General features: G+C 45.3%; 1 protein-coding gene across 2 annotated transcripts in view; it reads right to left on the bottom strand.

Moving 5' to 3' along the window:
* Nucleotides 1–12,967, bottom strand: part of TCP11L2 (t-complex 11 like 2) — a 38,755-nt gene extending 25,788 nt beyond the window's left edge. For both annotated transcript variants that reach the window (XM_055574890.1, XM_055574891.1), the window contains exons 1-2: nucleotides 12,813–12,967; nucleotides 2,521–2,710 (exon numbers count right to left, since the gene is read on the bottom strand). In XM_055574890.1, the coding sequence (XP_055430865.1) occupies nucleotides 2,521–2,677 (157 nt within the window). In that variant the 5' untranslated portion in view covers nucleotides 2,678–2,710; nucleotides 12,813–12,967. The remainder of the gene's footprint in view (nucleotides 1–2,520; nucleotides 2,711–12,812) is intronic.
* Between the last annotated feature and the right edge of the window lie 2,638 nt (nucleotides 12,968–15,605).

The following is a 15,605-nucleotide window of genomic DNA, read 5'->3' on the forward strand; positions in this document are numbered from 1 at the left end:
TGACTGCCACCAATGCTTTGCTATCTAAAATAATTTCAGAAATGAGAAGCAGACAAGGAGATGGTGGAGAAGAGGGAGATGGAAGAGGAAGAAGAGGAGGAGGAATGAATGGAAGGAATGGTTGTACACAATTAGTAAAATCCTTTTTCAGGACGCTCAGGTGCCTTGCTGGAGACGTCAACCCCGTATTTAGTATAAAGAATGAGAAAAAGCACTGAAAGCTGGGTGGCTGCTAACAAATTCTTTTGCCAATTCTCTTCCCCATTAACGTTCTCCTTGAAAATGTCTGTACCCTTTAGTCCAGGAATCTAATTATATACAAAGGAATTCCTCGAAAGGCTTTATGCACTGCAAGGTTCATAATGCACTATTTGTAAAGCAAAAAAAGAAAAGGAAATGAACTAAATGCCCAATGATAAACAGAAGTTAAATAAACTGATGGTACATTCACTTGATAAAGTAAGTCCATGGGGTCGCTGAGGGTTGGACACGACTGAGCAACTTCACTTTCACTTTTCACTTTCCTGCATTGGAGAAGGAAACGGCGACCCACTCCAGTGTTCTTGCCTGGAGAATCCCAGGGACGGGGGAGCCTGGTGGGCTGCTGTCTATGGGGTCGCACAGAGTCGGACACGACTGAAGTGACTTAGCAGCTTAGCAATCATAAAAATGTTTAAAAATACATTATCATGAGTAAATGTTTTAGTTATAATAGTAAGCAAAGAGAGTACACGTGCACATGTACGTCTGTGTGAAGAACGAAAATACGACAAAACACCGTCACAGCTGTCATCTTTGAGTGACGTTGCTGCTGCTGCTGCTGCTGCTGCTGCTGAGTCGCGTCAGTCGTGTCCGACTCTGTGCGACCCCATAGACGGCAGCCCACCAGGCTCCCCCGTCCCTGGGATTCTCCAGGCAAGAACACTGGAGTGGGTTGCCATTTCCTTCTCTGATGCATGAAAGTGAAAAGTGAAAGCGAAGTTGCGCAGTCGTGTCCGACTCTTCGCGACCACATGGACTGCAGCCTACCAGGGCAATATTTTCTTTTCTATCTACTTTTCCATGTTTTAAAAAATGAGAATGTACTAACTTAAATACAGATGAACAAGCTTTTTCCAAAGGGGGCATTTGATCATATTAAATGTTAGTTGCTTCTCTCTGCATTTGCACTGACAACTTAGGAGGTTATATTTCCTATATAAAATGTCAATTAAAAAGCTAAAAAAAAAAAAAAAAGACAAATACACTGCTTTGCACATCTCTAGCGTCCACACACAAAAAAGGAAAAAGACGTCTCCATGGCCATCTTTTAACTCTCACATCCCTAGTGTAGTAATTCTCCTCATGGGCACCCCTTTTCTGGGGTGATTTGCACAACAGTTTTTGAAATCAGCAGGAAACCCATTAGATTATTTCACTTCCCGCCTGACCCTTGAGTTGGGGTAAGTTTCCTTCCATGTAAATCAGAAAGGACTGATTTGAATTCTTCCTTGAATGTGACTCAAAAAAAGATCTTGAGGAGTAGTTTTCTACCAAGTAAGAGAGAAGACAGGGTGGGGTTGGAAGACCTGATTTATAGTCAAACCAAAGATCAGAGACAGTGATGAAAATAAAAACAGACAGACTGTAAACTTCAGTTCAGTTCAGTTGCTTAGTCCTGTCTGACTCTGAGACCCTATGGCCTCGTAGGGAAGCATGCCAGGCTTCCCTGTCCATCGTCAACTCCCAGAGCTTACTCAAACTCATGTCCATCGAGTCAGTGATGCCATCCAAACATCTCATCCTCTGTCATCCCCTTCTGCTGCCTTCAATCTTGCCCAGCATCAGGGTCTTTTCCAATGAGTCTTCTTCACATTAGATGGCCAAAGTATTGGAGTTTCAGTTTCAGCATCAGCCCTTCCAATGAATATACAGGACTGATTTCCTTTAGGATTGACTGGTTTGATCTCCTTGCAGTTCAAGGGACTCTCGAGAGTCTTCTCCAACACCACAGTTCAAAAGCATCAATTCTTTGGTGCTCAGCTTTCTTTATGGTCCAACTCTCACATCCATACATGACTACTGAAAAAACCATAGCTTTCACTAGATGGACCTTTGTTGGCAAAGTAATGTCTCTGCTTTTTAATATTCAGTGGCTATTTATTGCTGAGAGTGTGTACAGGACAGCTGGGGTGCCCTTCCAGTGATATTCCAGTATGTCTAGAAAGGAGGGGAAGTCAGGACTTTGCTCTCACTCAAACATGCATCTAGGGACTTCCCTGGTGGTCCAGTGAGTAAGATTCCACGCTCCCAATGCAGGGGGCCTGAGTTCAATCCCTGGTCAGGGAACTAGATCCCACATGCCACAACTAAGAGTGCACATGCTGCAACTAAAAATAGGGCCTGCAGGCTGCAACTGAGAGCTGGCCAAGCCAGATAAATAAATAAATATTTTTTAAAATATTGATTAAAAGAAAAAACAAACATGTGTGTCTAGAACCATGCCCAGCACCCCCCAGGCTCTGCTCCCTGTCGGCTTACAGGCAGGAGAGCTGGATTTGCTGGAGGAGTCGCTTGTGAAGCTCTGCCTGGAGCACTCGTAGTCACTGAGAGAAGCCATGCTCTCAGAAAACCGGGAAGAGTCGGAATCGCTTGGCTGGTCCTCGCCCACACACTGCTTCTCACCATTGAAGGGCATTTTGTGTCGCGGGAGTGTGGATAGAGACAGCACCTGCACAGACAAACAGACCCTGCATCAACCTTCCGCGGTGCTTCCACCAGTGGTGCCCGTATCTCTTCCAGCAGAGACAGCCACGTCCTCTGTGTCACAGCCCTGGAAAGGCCCCCAGCAGATGACCTCCTTCCTCCCGTGGCACCCAGGCCAGCCTGTCACTAGGCCTGCAAGACTGCCTTCAGAAAGGGACTCCAGAGGCACAGGTATGAGCTCCCACGGGACACACTCAGTGTGAACATGGAGCAGCTCCCAGCAAGAACAGATCCAAGAACAGATCCTTAAACAGAGCACATACTCTCTCCTCTGAGGGCTGCTGAAGCATGGGAGGGTAAGGGGTAAGAGTTAAGAGTGTGGGGCTCCAGGTTAGAAGCTGGTTCTGTCTTTTGCCAGGTGACCTTGGAGAAGTCACTCAACTTCTTCCCTCCAGAGTAAAGCTGGGCTGAAAGACTCACCTCATGGGGTTGCTTGAAGATGAAACAGGATTCATCTTATTAAAGTGCTTAGCACAGCATTCACATGTTAGATATTACTATTCCTCTGTCTTTGTTTTACATAAAATATTTTTGAAATCAGTCTCTTTAGTTGTCTGTGAGCCTCCTGGAGAAAGAGGAGCTACTAAGTAACAGCTCTGGCTGGCAAGTCTATAGGTTTTCCTCATTCATTTTGCCACAAACTGCCACACTATACAGCATAAGGCCCAATCTTTGGTTTGTACTTGATAATGTACCAAGTACCCACAGCCACCCAATGAACAAGCAGGCACAAAGATGCTGGTTCACAGGCTGGGGGAGAACAGGCTCTGGGAGACTTGCTGTGCCATAAAGCCAGTCCCTGGACTCCACATCCAGGGCTGTTTCAGGGACGTCAGATTGCTTTCCGGGGCAGGGCTGGGCAGTGGGCCCAGTCACTCCCTGGAAAGGAGACCTGGGGTATGCAGATGCTCAGGCCAGAACCCAGGATCCTCAGCCACGCCTGTGAAGGAGCTGGCCCTGATACATGAATGTGGTGCTAGTTGACACTGAGGGGAAACCCAGGCACGAGGAGAAAGGCGCCTCAAATCCTGAGTATATAGTAATGACAGTAAGAGTTCATCGAGTGTCTTTAAACCTGAACCAGCAATGAGGTTCTCTGAGGTTTTAAAACTGTCAGAACATGAAACCACAACTACCCATAGAATGCCTGGAAATGCCTGAAGTTCCTTCAGTCAGTCAGTTCAGTCGCTCAGTCATGTCTGACTCTTTGCTACCCCATGAATCCCAGCATGCCAGGCCTCCCTGTCCATCACCAACTCCCAGAGTTTACTCAAACTCATGTCCATTGAGTCGGTGATGCCATCCAGCCATCTCATCCTCTGTCGTCCCCTTCTCCTCCTGCCCCCAATCCCACCCAGCATCAGGGTCTTTTCCAATGAGTCAACTCTTCGCATGAGGTGCCCAAAGTATTGGAGTTTCAGCTTTAGCATCATTCCTTCCAATGAACACCCAGGACTGATCTCCTTTAGAATGGACTGGATGGATCTCCTTGCAGTCCAAGGGACTCTCAAGAGTCTTCCCCAACACCACAGTTCAAAAGCATCAACTCTTTGGTGCTCAGCTTTCTTCACAGTCCAACTCTCACATCCATACACGACCACTGAAAAAACCATAGCCTTGACTAGACGGACCTTTGTTGGCAAAGTAATGTCTCTGCTTTTGAATATGCTATCTAGGTTGGTCATAACTTTTCTTCCAAGGAGTAAGCGTCTTTTAACTTCATGGCTGCAATCACCATCTGCAGTGATTTTGGAGCCCCCAAAAATAAAGTCTGACACTGCTTGCACTCTTTCCCCATCTATTTCCCATGAAGTGATGAGACCAGATGCCATGATCTTTGTTTTCTGAATGTTGAGCTTTAAGCCAACTTTTTCTCTTTCACTTTCATCAAGAGGCTTTTTAGTTCCTCTTGACTTTGTGCCATAAGGGTGGTGTCATCTGCATATCTGAGGTTATTGATATTTCTCCCAGCAATCTTGACTCCAGCTTGTGCTTCTTCCAGCCCAGCATTTCTCATGATGTACTCTGCATAGAAGTTAAATAAGCAGGGTGACAATATATAGCCTTGACGTACTCCTTTTCCTATTTGGAACCAATCGGTTGTTCCATGCCCAGTTCTAACTGTTGCTTCCTGACATGCATACAGGTTTCTCAAGAGGCAGGTCAGGTAGTCTGGTATTTCCATCTCTTTCAGAATTTTCCACAGTTTATTGTGATCCACACAGTCAAAGGCTTTGGCATAGTCAATAAAGCAGAAATAGATGTTTTTCTGGAACTCTCTTGCTTTTTCGATGATCCAGCAGATGTTGGCAATTTGATCTCTGGTTCCTCTGTCTTTTCTAAAACCAGTTTGAACATCTGGAAGTTCACGGTTCACATATTGCTGAAGCCTGGCTCGGAGAATTTTGAGCATTACTTTACTAGCGTGTGAGATGAGTGCAATTGTGTGGTAGTTTGAGCATTCTTTGGCATTGCCTTTCTTTGGAATTGGAATGAAAACTGACCTTTTCCAGTCCTGGAGCCACTGCTGAGTTTTCCAAATTTGCTTGCATATTGAGTGCAGCACTTTCACAGCATCATCTTTCAGAATTTGAAATAGCTCAACTGGAAATCCATCACCTCTACTAGCTTTGTTCATAGTGATGCTTTCTAAGGCCCACTTGACTTCACATTCCAGGATGTCTGGCTCTAGGTGAGTGATCACACCATTGTGATTACCTGGATCGTAAAGATCTTTTTTGTATAGTTCTTCTATGTATTCTTGCCACCTCTTCTTAATATCTTCTGCTTCTGTTAGGTCCATACCATTTTTGTCCTTTATTGAATGGTCCCTTTTAAATGTATTAAGCACCTACTGTGCACCAGCCCAGGGAAAAGTAACAGTGAACAAAATATGCAAGGTCATCCTCTCGTGGCTCTAAAGTCCAGTTACCTAAAGCTGTGTGTCAGATGCTGGAGGGCAAGGAAGGGGACACCAAGGCACTGCTGAGGAAGCACCAGAAGGGAGAGGCAGGCTGGGGACCAAGTAGAGGGCTTGAGCCTTTGCTGAGAGAAACAGGGCTATTTTTTTATCCTCTGGGTGACGACAGAGAAATGGATGGGCCTAAGAGGGACTTACTGAAGGTCAGAAGTCAAGGGCACTTGCCCTTGGCCTCACCCAAGCAGTCTCTACAGTCGTGCCACTTGTAGAAATGCACCCTTGCTCAGCCCTCCACTTTTGCAAACAGAAAATCACCAACTCAGAGGCTGCCTCTGCAGACTGATGGGGAAGGAGTGGGGTGGTGCTGGAGCTGCCAGGAAGCTTCCCCATAGAGACACTACTCCCAGAGTCCCAAAACCAAACACCTTGGACACAAAGTACAAAAGGTCTGACCCCTGGCATTCTCAGTGGTGGGCTTACCTCCTTTACTCCAGGCAAACTAGCCTTGCGCTTTAACTCCCATCTGATAGAAGAGGGTGTGGGTGTGGCTGGGGCTAGAGGAAGAAGAAAATGGTCCACTCTAATCCTTTCAGTTCCACCAATCCCCAAGTCCCGAAATGGACTGCTTGCCCTTCCCTCTGGCTTTCTCTCTTTGCCAATGTTTTACTTCTCATGGGTGGAATTTCTTGAAAATGCTGGTTTTTGAGGAAAGGAAACCAGGTAAGCCCTCCCTCTACGCCTGGCCAGAGCTAAGGGCACTCTTCTCCGTCCACCTGCAGCACATCTCCGGTATCTGCCCAATAGTACTTAGACTCTCATAGCTATTTTCCTCCCCTGGCTACTTCTGACTCCCCTTACTAAGGCAGGACTGTGTCTCGTCCACCATCAGTGTCAAGTGTGTGTGACAAGCATTTATTCAGTGTCAGCTGAATCGGAATCCCCGAATCCCATCTGGTACAATTGCAACCAGAACATTTGCAAACTGATATTCCACATTTACAGACCTGCTGCTGCACAGGTTAAGGCCTGGAACAAAGAACCTACCACCTCTACCTGCCTCATGAGGCTTAGGACTCAATATTCCCTGGTCCTGTCATACTCTTAAACTAGAATACCTTAAGCTCTGCTTCCACTTTATTATTTCTTTCATTCATTCAACTGTGACAACTGTGCCATGATGCTCTGAGATCATTTCTCTTCACTTTGGCTATTTTTCTAGGTAAAAGTGAATAAAAGCTTTTCATCCGTTGGAATTTATGAACTAGGTTAATAGCTAAAACTGTCCATTTCATTTTTATACTCCAACTGAATGGCATACCTCATAGGTTTCTTAATTGTGTTTAACGAGGCAGCTAAGTACAAAGATTTTTAAAAAATGAAAAGCTCCAGGTTGGGAGGTAGAAGTGCCAGGTGTGAGGCCTGACTCTGCTGTTGATTTGCTGCATAACTTCACCCACAATGCATCTGCTCTCTTCACCTCATTTTTCTGAGGGGGTTGGGCCAGCTATTAGGTGCCTTTTATGAGGAACTGCTAAAATGCTATATAAACCCAGAGTTCTGTGAAGCATCACATCACTAGAAGTTCTGAGAAATCAAATGTTTCGTGGCAGACATGCTCAATAACATGCAACTATGCTTTCTTCCAGGCTCCCCAGCTGGCTCAGTGGGTAAAGAATCTGCCTGCAATGCAGGAGATGCAGGAACCGAACGTTCAATCCCTGGGTTGGGAAGATATCCTAAAGGAGGGAATGGCAACCCACTCCAGTATTCTTGCCTGGAAAATCCCATGAACAGAGGAGCCTGGTGGGCTACAGTCCACGGGGTGGCAAAAAGTTGGACACAACTGAAGTGATTGAGCATAGCACATACACAGCTTGCTTTCTTCCAACAATTCACTGGAAGTAGAGTTTCTGGCATAGGGAATGTAAAGAAAATGTAAAAGCGTCAAAATGTTCAGAAATCCTGTTTAATTGGTAGAAGCCTCTACAAGACAATTGGGTTTTCATGGATCTGAGCAGAAACTTTTCTTTGAGGCCAAAAGAAATGGCCTGCATTCTCAAATTAATAATACCTAACTCATAGGGTTGGTGAGAGACTTCATTCAGGCAGTGTATATTAGAACAATGTCTGATACAGAGTAAACAGGATACAGATGTTTGCTGTTGTTAGTATTATTTGCTTCGATAGTTGTTATTATCATCATTTTAGGCTTTGGAAACTCTGGAGGGAAGAATAGTTTCATTCCATGGTGATAAAAGCATGTTCTCCTACAGATAACAAAGACTGGGAGTTGACCTAGGGCAGAACTCTTGCATTTGTTTGAAATACAAAAATCAAAAGCAAATAGCGCATCATGGTATAGTCTTCTGCAAGTTCCTTCATACTTGCTCTTACCTTTCTTGGTCTCAGGTGTCCACATAGGTCACCTGGGGACAAAGCTACTTGACTCAAAAGCATTAAGGGTAATTAGACTGCCTTTAAAGCTATTTTGGATTCTCTCTTAGAATAGTGACAACAAAAGCAGGTTGTTTCTTTAAGAAATGTAATGCTTCTAATACCGACAAACTAGATCTACTTAACCTTCATGGGTGCAACTCACAAACAAACTGGACAACTTTCCGGGAACACCACATCTCATCCCACATGGGAGGATTTACTCAATGGCCAAAGGTAAGGTCAATGTGAAGAGAGGAGGTAACACCAAAACAGTCTCCAGCACTATGGTGTATCACTATTCAAAGAAAATAATCACATTTTTCATTGTACTGTTCCACATTTTATAATAATAAGGGCAGCATAATCATTCCTTCCAAGGTCAATGACTGGGAGGCAGGAGGCCTCCAGCTTGTTATCACATGTTATCACTTAAATATTTATTGTGGAATGAATAGCTATATGACCACTGGCATTTTAGAGAAGAGGGAACAAGTTACAGAGACCTGAAGGGGCTCATCCTGCATTTCACCACATATAAGGGGGAAATCAATTTTTAATTTGCTAGTGATCCTCAGGCTGCGTCCAGATAACTGACTTTACTTTCTTATTTTCTTTCTGCAGCAAAATCTACCTGCAAATGATCCTGCACCGGTTCAGAACTGCAAAGATCCACCAGTCGCCATGCACATGTCACCAAGGCAGTTAGGACACTGGCTCTGGAGCCAGGAGGCCTGGATTCTTTATCTCGACTCCTGATACTTATAGACTGGAGACAGGGAACTTACCCTTGATGAATTGGGGACAGCCGTATTATCTACCTTATAGAATTGTTATAATTGAAAGTCGATGTATTTAAATTCCTACTAAGTGCTTGACAGATATGAAATATTATTTTATTCTTATTAGAAATTATGAATTTTTAAAACATGTCAGTGTCATAAAAAACAAAGAAAGGTTGAGGATAATGAAAGGAGACTTGACAACTGAGGGCAGTAGATGATCCCAGATTGTATCCTGTACCAAATTAAAAAATGCTATAACAAACATTATTGCATCAGTTGACAACACGGTTACAGTACTTGAATCTACTGTCTGTATTATAATGTCAAATTTACTGAAGTTGATAAGTATGCTGTGATTATGCATTGAGGAATAAAGCCCTATGATATATGCAACTTTCTCTCCAATGATTCAAATGAGAGAAAAAGAGAAAACAATGAAGCCTATGGAACAAAATGCTAATAGGTGAATATGAGTAAAAGGTAGACAATAGGGAGCAGTTCTTTGTACTGTTCTTGCAACTTTTTCTGTAAGTTTGAAATGACTGCAGAGTAAAAGGTTAGAAGAAGTAGTACTGTACTAAAAGTTCAAGTCTCATTCAGAACAGTCCAGTCTCCCATAGTTTTATGATCTTGATTGTTCCCACTGCTATGCTAGCTTAGATAGCACTCTATTACAAAATCTCTTCTAGACAGTCAAACTTTCCCAATGTCCTTCTTGAACAGTGCCTAATGAATAAAACAAGAAATTGTCCAGAACCCTTCAGAAAAGGCAAAAGAAATCCCTTTTAAGTGTTCTTCTCCAGGTGGGTCCCCTTTTCCTACAAGGTCTCTTGGCAGTGGTTTATAATCCTTCTGTGATTTGGCCTTTGTCCACTTTATTCTGTTACCATTCTCCCCCTAATTCTTCATATTCTGAACATAATGACTTACTTTGGGTCACTCTGACATGCCAAACTTCCTTCTTTGGAGCACTTGTACCTGCTATTCCCTTCCAGTGGGTTGTTCTTTTCCCTGATCTCTGTGTGGTTGGAGCCTTGTTGTCATTCAGACTTGAAAGCAAATGTTACAACTTCAAAGTGACCTTCCTTGAGTTCCCTACTAATTCCATTTAATAGTCATCTTAGAGCTTAGAATGCTGCCTGGGATAGAGCAAGAGCTCAGTGAGCATCACTGATGAACAAATTAAGTCACACTATTCACAAGACAACTTGGGTTACCTTTCTCCTCTGCCTCAGTCACATTGTTTATATTCCCATTATGTGGTCCTGGAAAGATAGTTGTCTGCAAATCTGTCTCCCCACTAAATGTTAAACTCCTTTCAGGAAGAAGCTATGTCTTCTTCCTCCAATTTCCAGTGCCTATTTCAACCCATTTCCAAGGCACCAATAATTCAAATTAGCAAAGACTCACAGTCCCAGAGCTTAAGGAAACTTTCACATTGTAACTTTCCACCCTCCTAATGCTAAACTGGTAGCAAAAAATAACAATTGGAGGTAACAGTTATTGAGTACTTACTATGACTCAGCCCCTATAATAAGTGCTTAAAATGTTTTATCTTCTTGAATCTTCATTATAACCTTGTTAGCAAAGGAATCACCATTATTCTCTTTTTAGAGGGAAGAACCTGAGGCTCAGAGAGGTTAAATAATTTGCTCTAGGGTTCACAGCAGTGGCAGAGGCACAACTCTAATCCAGGCAGTGGATCCCTAAAGCCTGTGCTCTTTACCACTCTAGGATGCCTAGAGAAAATGTGGAGAACTGTTCATTCTTTCCACTCCCATGCTGCTGAACTGATCTATCCATCACCACATGGACCCTTGCACATGTGATAACAAGCTGACCTTCCCCCCAGGGTGTTTGCTCAAGTGCCATATCACAAAGGGCATCACTGAAAGAGTTCATTGACCAAAATTATTCTCACCCACCACACTAGAGTGACTGAAAATCCTCCATCAGGGAGCTTTTCTTTATGAACTGCAAAATCCCTCTGTAAAACCCAAATATTATCAAGGAGGTTAATTGCTTACAGCTAGCATGAGTCAGAAGCATTTTGAAGTGAATTACTCAGATTATCCAGCAGCGCCCTGAGGAATGGAACCCAGCCAATTAAGGTTAAGTCATGAAAAAGAGAAAATTTCAAGAAACATCTAGCAGGTATCATCTTTCAAGACCCGATCAAGGTCAGGTGCAAGGACAAGCATTCATATATCTGTTGTAAAGGGTAGGGAGTCACAGGAGTCAGGTTGGACTTTGAAGAAAACCCTGCAGATGATATGGAAAATCTTCATCTTCTGCAAAGTGCTGCTTTAGAACCACTCCTAAACAATAGCAGTGCTAAAGAGTTATCCACACGCAGCAAAGCAAAAACCATAGAGCAGAGAGGTAGATGCCTGCTCCATTCAGCTACAGAATACTGGTCTTCATCAAATTAGAGCCAACAAAGGGCTAGATAAAGGCCAACAAAGCCAGTCATTGTTTTAAAAAAGCAAATGTTCATGCCACCCATAACATTACAGCATCAGGGAAAGGATTTCTAGGCACTGTGCACACTTGAAAACACTTCTCCCACCTCTGGCTGACCTGTTTTAGTACCTGTTTCCTCCTCTGGGCCCTCAACCCTCCACAAAAGGGCACTGAAGCTGCTTCATACACGACTGGGTATCTTCAGCCCTGGGTTACTTTAAGTCAGGCAACCTCCAGGGGCTGCCAGGATGATAGATGAAATCCCAGGAGGCAAGAGGAAAAGGCAGGCTGGGCGACCCTAAAGTGGGAACCACTGCCATAGCCTCATTAAATTTGGCAGGTTGGACAGAGCAAGGTTTTTGACTGGGCTGGAGACCATGGGACCACAGGGATCTTGGGGGCCAAGGGGCCCACTGGGGACAAAGACAGCTTCTCTAGTTTCTTCAACGTGAAAGTAACAGGATAACCATTGAAGATGATGTTTCCCAAGACTTAGTCACTTGACGACCTCTCTTCACGTCTGTTTCCACATCTCAATCCTCACCTGTGCTCTAGCAAACACTTCTCTTTATCTGGACGAGATTTTTGCATTTAAATAGATTTGCTTTGAAAGGAAACTTTCTATCACTGTGAAATCGCTCGGTTTAACGGAACAGTTTTCCTTAATACTAATGAAAACACTTAACCATGTTCGTCCACGTGCCACCCCAAACCATCGCTGTGACCTGGAGTGGCACCATCCAAAGTAGCAGCCTTGGGAAGCACAAGCCACCCCGGAGGGCCTCAGGGGTTCGAACCCGGGCTTGACCCGCATGTCCCGCCTCCTCCCGGTAACTGAGGGTACCGTCGCGGGAACGCATCTGCACACCCCTCGCCCACGTCCCCTGGGCGCCCCTCCCCTTCAGCAGCACGTTTCCTGTCAAAACAAACCCTTGGGGGAGGGGACAGCGGAGGCCGAGGCGAGTACCGAGGAAACCCCGGCAACAAACCCCAAACACACGATCGGAGCCCCTCCGGGGCCTGACCACGGCTCGGTTCACCCACCCTAGCCGGGCCAGCGGTCGCGGGCTACAAGGTGCCCCCTCCCGGAGCCCGGATGGTGGGAAGCCGCTCGTGGCGCCGTCGCTGGCAAGGGCCCAGCGGGAGGTAAACAGAGGCCAAGCGGCCACGACCCCGGCCCCTCCAGGGCCCGAAGCCCGCGGCCGCCCCAACACCCGCCGCGGCCACTCGGTACCCGCGCCCCGCTCCCACGCGGGACGGCGGTTCGAGGTCAAACAAGGGATATGGGGAGGGGGTTGGGGAAGCGAGAAGCCGGGCTCTACCGCCCCTGGCCGCGGGTCCCAGGACGCAGCTCCGAGGTGAAGTGGGGGAGGCCGTCGGGCAGCTACTGTGGTGACGCGTCCCCCTCTGCCAATCTGGCCCGTCACCTCAGAGCCCGCGATCCCTTCCCCGGGGATGGTACGCACCGGCTCCGGCACGAAGACAGGCGGAGGAGAAAGACGACTGAAGGATTCCTCGTCCGGGGTCTTTGAGTGTTCCCTCGCCCAGGACCACACAAACACCTTGGAAACTCACCAGTCCATTAACCCTCAGCCTCCCCGGCCCCCCCACGCGGTATTTAAAGGGCCAGGAGGGACTCTAGAGAGGCAGCCACGGAGTGGCCACCACGTAAGCGGAGAGCGGGGGGGAAACCGCATCAAGGAGAGGGGTAAATCTAGGGCACTTCAGCTTTGATGTCAGAGTTCTGACAGACCTGACCTCATAGAAAACACCTGCCTCAACTTCGAATGAAAGAGAGCCAGGAGAGCTTGGATTGGGGGTATTTTGGATGCCAGAGGGAACGGTTCCCCCCCTTGGGCTGAGAGTGGTGCAGTCCGTGTACTGCTAGGGGCGGGGAGAGGAGTGTTTACGGAACTGGGGCAGCCGTGCCTCCCAAGCGCCCGGTATTGGAGGCGGGGCCTGTTGGGGCTCTGGGGGCGGGGCCAGTCGGGGCGCTGGGGAACTGAGCGGAGCCGGGATTCTGGGGGCGGGGCGGAGCCGCCCGCGGACAGTCCAGTGAAGCCCTGGATTGACCCCACTGGTCTACAGGGCCCCACACCATCGTGAGCAATGCAGCAAGCTGCCTGGCTGCAGGTGGAACTTTTACGACCCAAACACCCCTCATCTAGACCAGGCGATCGAAATTAAGTTCACACTATCACACGGTCTACATGGAGACAATCTAACCCTCTACTGGGCAAGTGCATTCCCATGCACGTCAGCAACCAAATTGTCACCTATGTTTGTGTTTGCACCTCCACAGAAACAGGAGTCCAGATTTGCATATGACTGGACAGGACGATTAGCTCCTGGAAGTCACACCCACCCACGCTCTCTGAAGACGTAAACTTCGTATGCGCGCAAAAGATAAAGCATCTAACTTCCCCTAGGGTTCTTGGCAACACCTATCTCCGAGAAAAGTTTCAGAAGTTTCGACAGTGGCTAATGTAAATAAGCAGTCCCAGAGGAGCTCTGTGCGGTCAGGCCTACAGTTCTGCTCTGTTGTGGGTGTGCTTCCGAGTCTACACCCTTCCCCCAGCTGCACACAGGAAAACTGCATCTTCTGCCAGGTGTAAATTGGGGGTTATTTGAGAGAGAGTTTCATGCAAGAATGTAAGTGACTTTTGTATAGCCTCAAGTACTTCCATTTAGTGCTGAAATCATGTCTGGGTTGGTGGAGGGAAAATTGGTTCTATTAGTAGGAGAAAAAAAACAGGCAACATTTTAAAGGAGGATGGAAAGTCAGTTAACCTAGATAGAATCATTCAGTGTTAAAATATGGCCCTATCTTGGGTTCAAACCTTCCCTCTGACATTTACTACTATGATATCTTGGTCACTGAGAAAATATTATCTGTCTAACTGGGCTATTGTGAAGATGGAATGAGATAAAGCATGTAAAGTGCTTAGGGTTGTACACAGTAAGCACTCAATCAGTGCTAGTTGCTGAAACTATTTGGCAAACCACTCTGAACAACCTTAGCTGGTGATCTGAATAAATTTGTATTTGTGTCTCCTAATGCCACTCTTTCCTCTCTTCTAAAATACACAACTTGGTACAAATCAAGAGATTAAAGAGAAAATGCTATTGCCACCCAGGTTCTTTCCTATGAACCTAGCTTATGCTGTTTGTTGGAATCAGAAGTCAGGTTGACAGAAGCCTCTAATTTCAATTCTTGCCAAATAACCACCACCACACAACTGCCATCACAACCCTAGAGACTCCACAATAGAAAGATTAACTAAAAATATCCCCCAAACTTCTGGACACTGTGACAATGACACATGGCAGCTTTGCTTTCTTTGTTAGCTTTGCAGGAGCTTGTTAAGTATTGTTTTGCCACATTACATAACGTGAAGCAGGTAAGCATGAGTCAGGAGGGTTGTCCAATCTACCTGGGTCACCAGCTGCCTGATTCGGGGCATGGCACATATTTTAAAGCTCAAATATATGATTCTCAAAGCCACAAGGAAGCAATTTTTGTCAAAACAGATGAGTCAAGTTTTAGCATCTGCTGGGGTGAGAACTTTGAGACATAAAAGGTAGAGTAACATCAGAGACCCATGCCAGAGAGAAAAATCTCCTGGAAAAATAATCTTCTATTACATCAACATTAAATAACTTGCTACCTGGAAACCTCTTGGTCAGGAAACCTCCTGACCAATTGCACTTAGACTGGCTTGTATATAAAAGCACTTTGGAGAAATATAGTCCTGTAAAATATTAGGCAGCTTCCTTAAAAAAAAACAGAGAGAGCCTTGTATCATATTCTTACCCAAAGAGTCCAGGCAGTCATAAAATAAAATCCTCCTTGCACAGATTAGTTCATGACCTTCCGAAAAAAAAAAAAAAATATGAAAAGGCAACCTCTTTAGTAAGTAAAATAATTAGCTGTTTATGTGAAGAAGACATATTATCATACTTAATTTTTTTAACTTTTCTTTTTTGAAGCACTTCGAGAACTCATGGTAATGCAGTTTGCTTTCCCTGTAAATTACACAATAGATTAAATTTGATATTGCCTTTGGCAGATGACTCAGGGCAGATCGACATTTTTACTCAGCAAAAAAATTTAAGGACTTCTTTTGACACATCTTAAATCTGAGTTTTAAGTTACAGTGAATCCTTGAATAAATCAGAAGATACAAAAATGTAATTCTAATGTGGATTTCCAACCTCTTAGCAGCTTAACGTTTATAGTGGGGTTGCATCATGTGCTG

This window comes from Bubalus kerabau, chromosome 1, assembly GCF_029407905.1.
Source record: "Bubalus kerabau isolate K-KA32 ecotype Philippines breed swamp buffalo chromosome 1, PCC_UOA_SB_1v2, whole genome shotgun sequence".
In the NCBI taxonomy this organism is placed as follows: domain Eukaryota; kingdom Metazoa; phylum Chordata; class Mammalia; order Artiodactyla; family Bovidae; genus Bubalus; species Bubalus kerabau.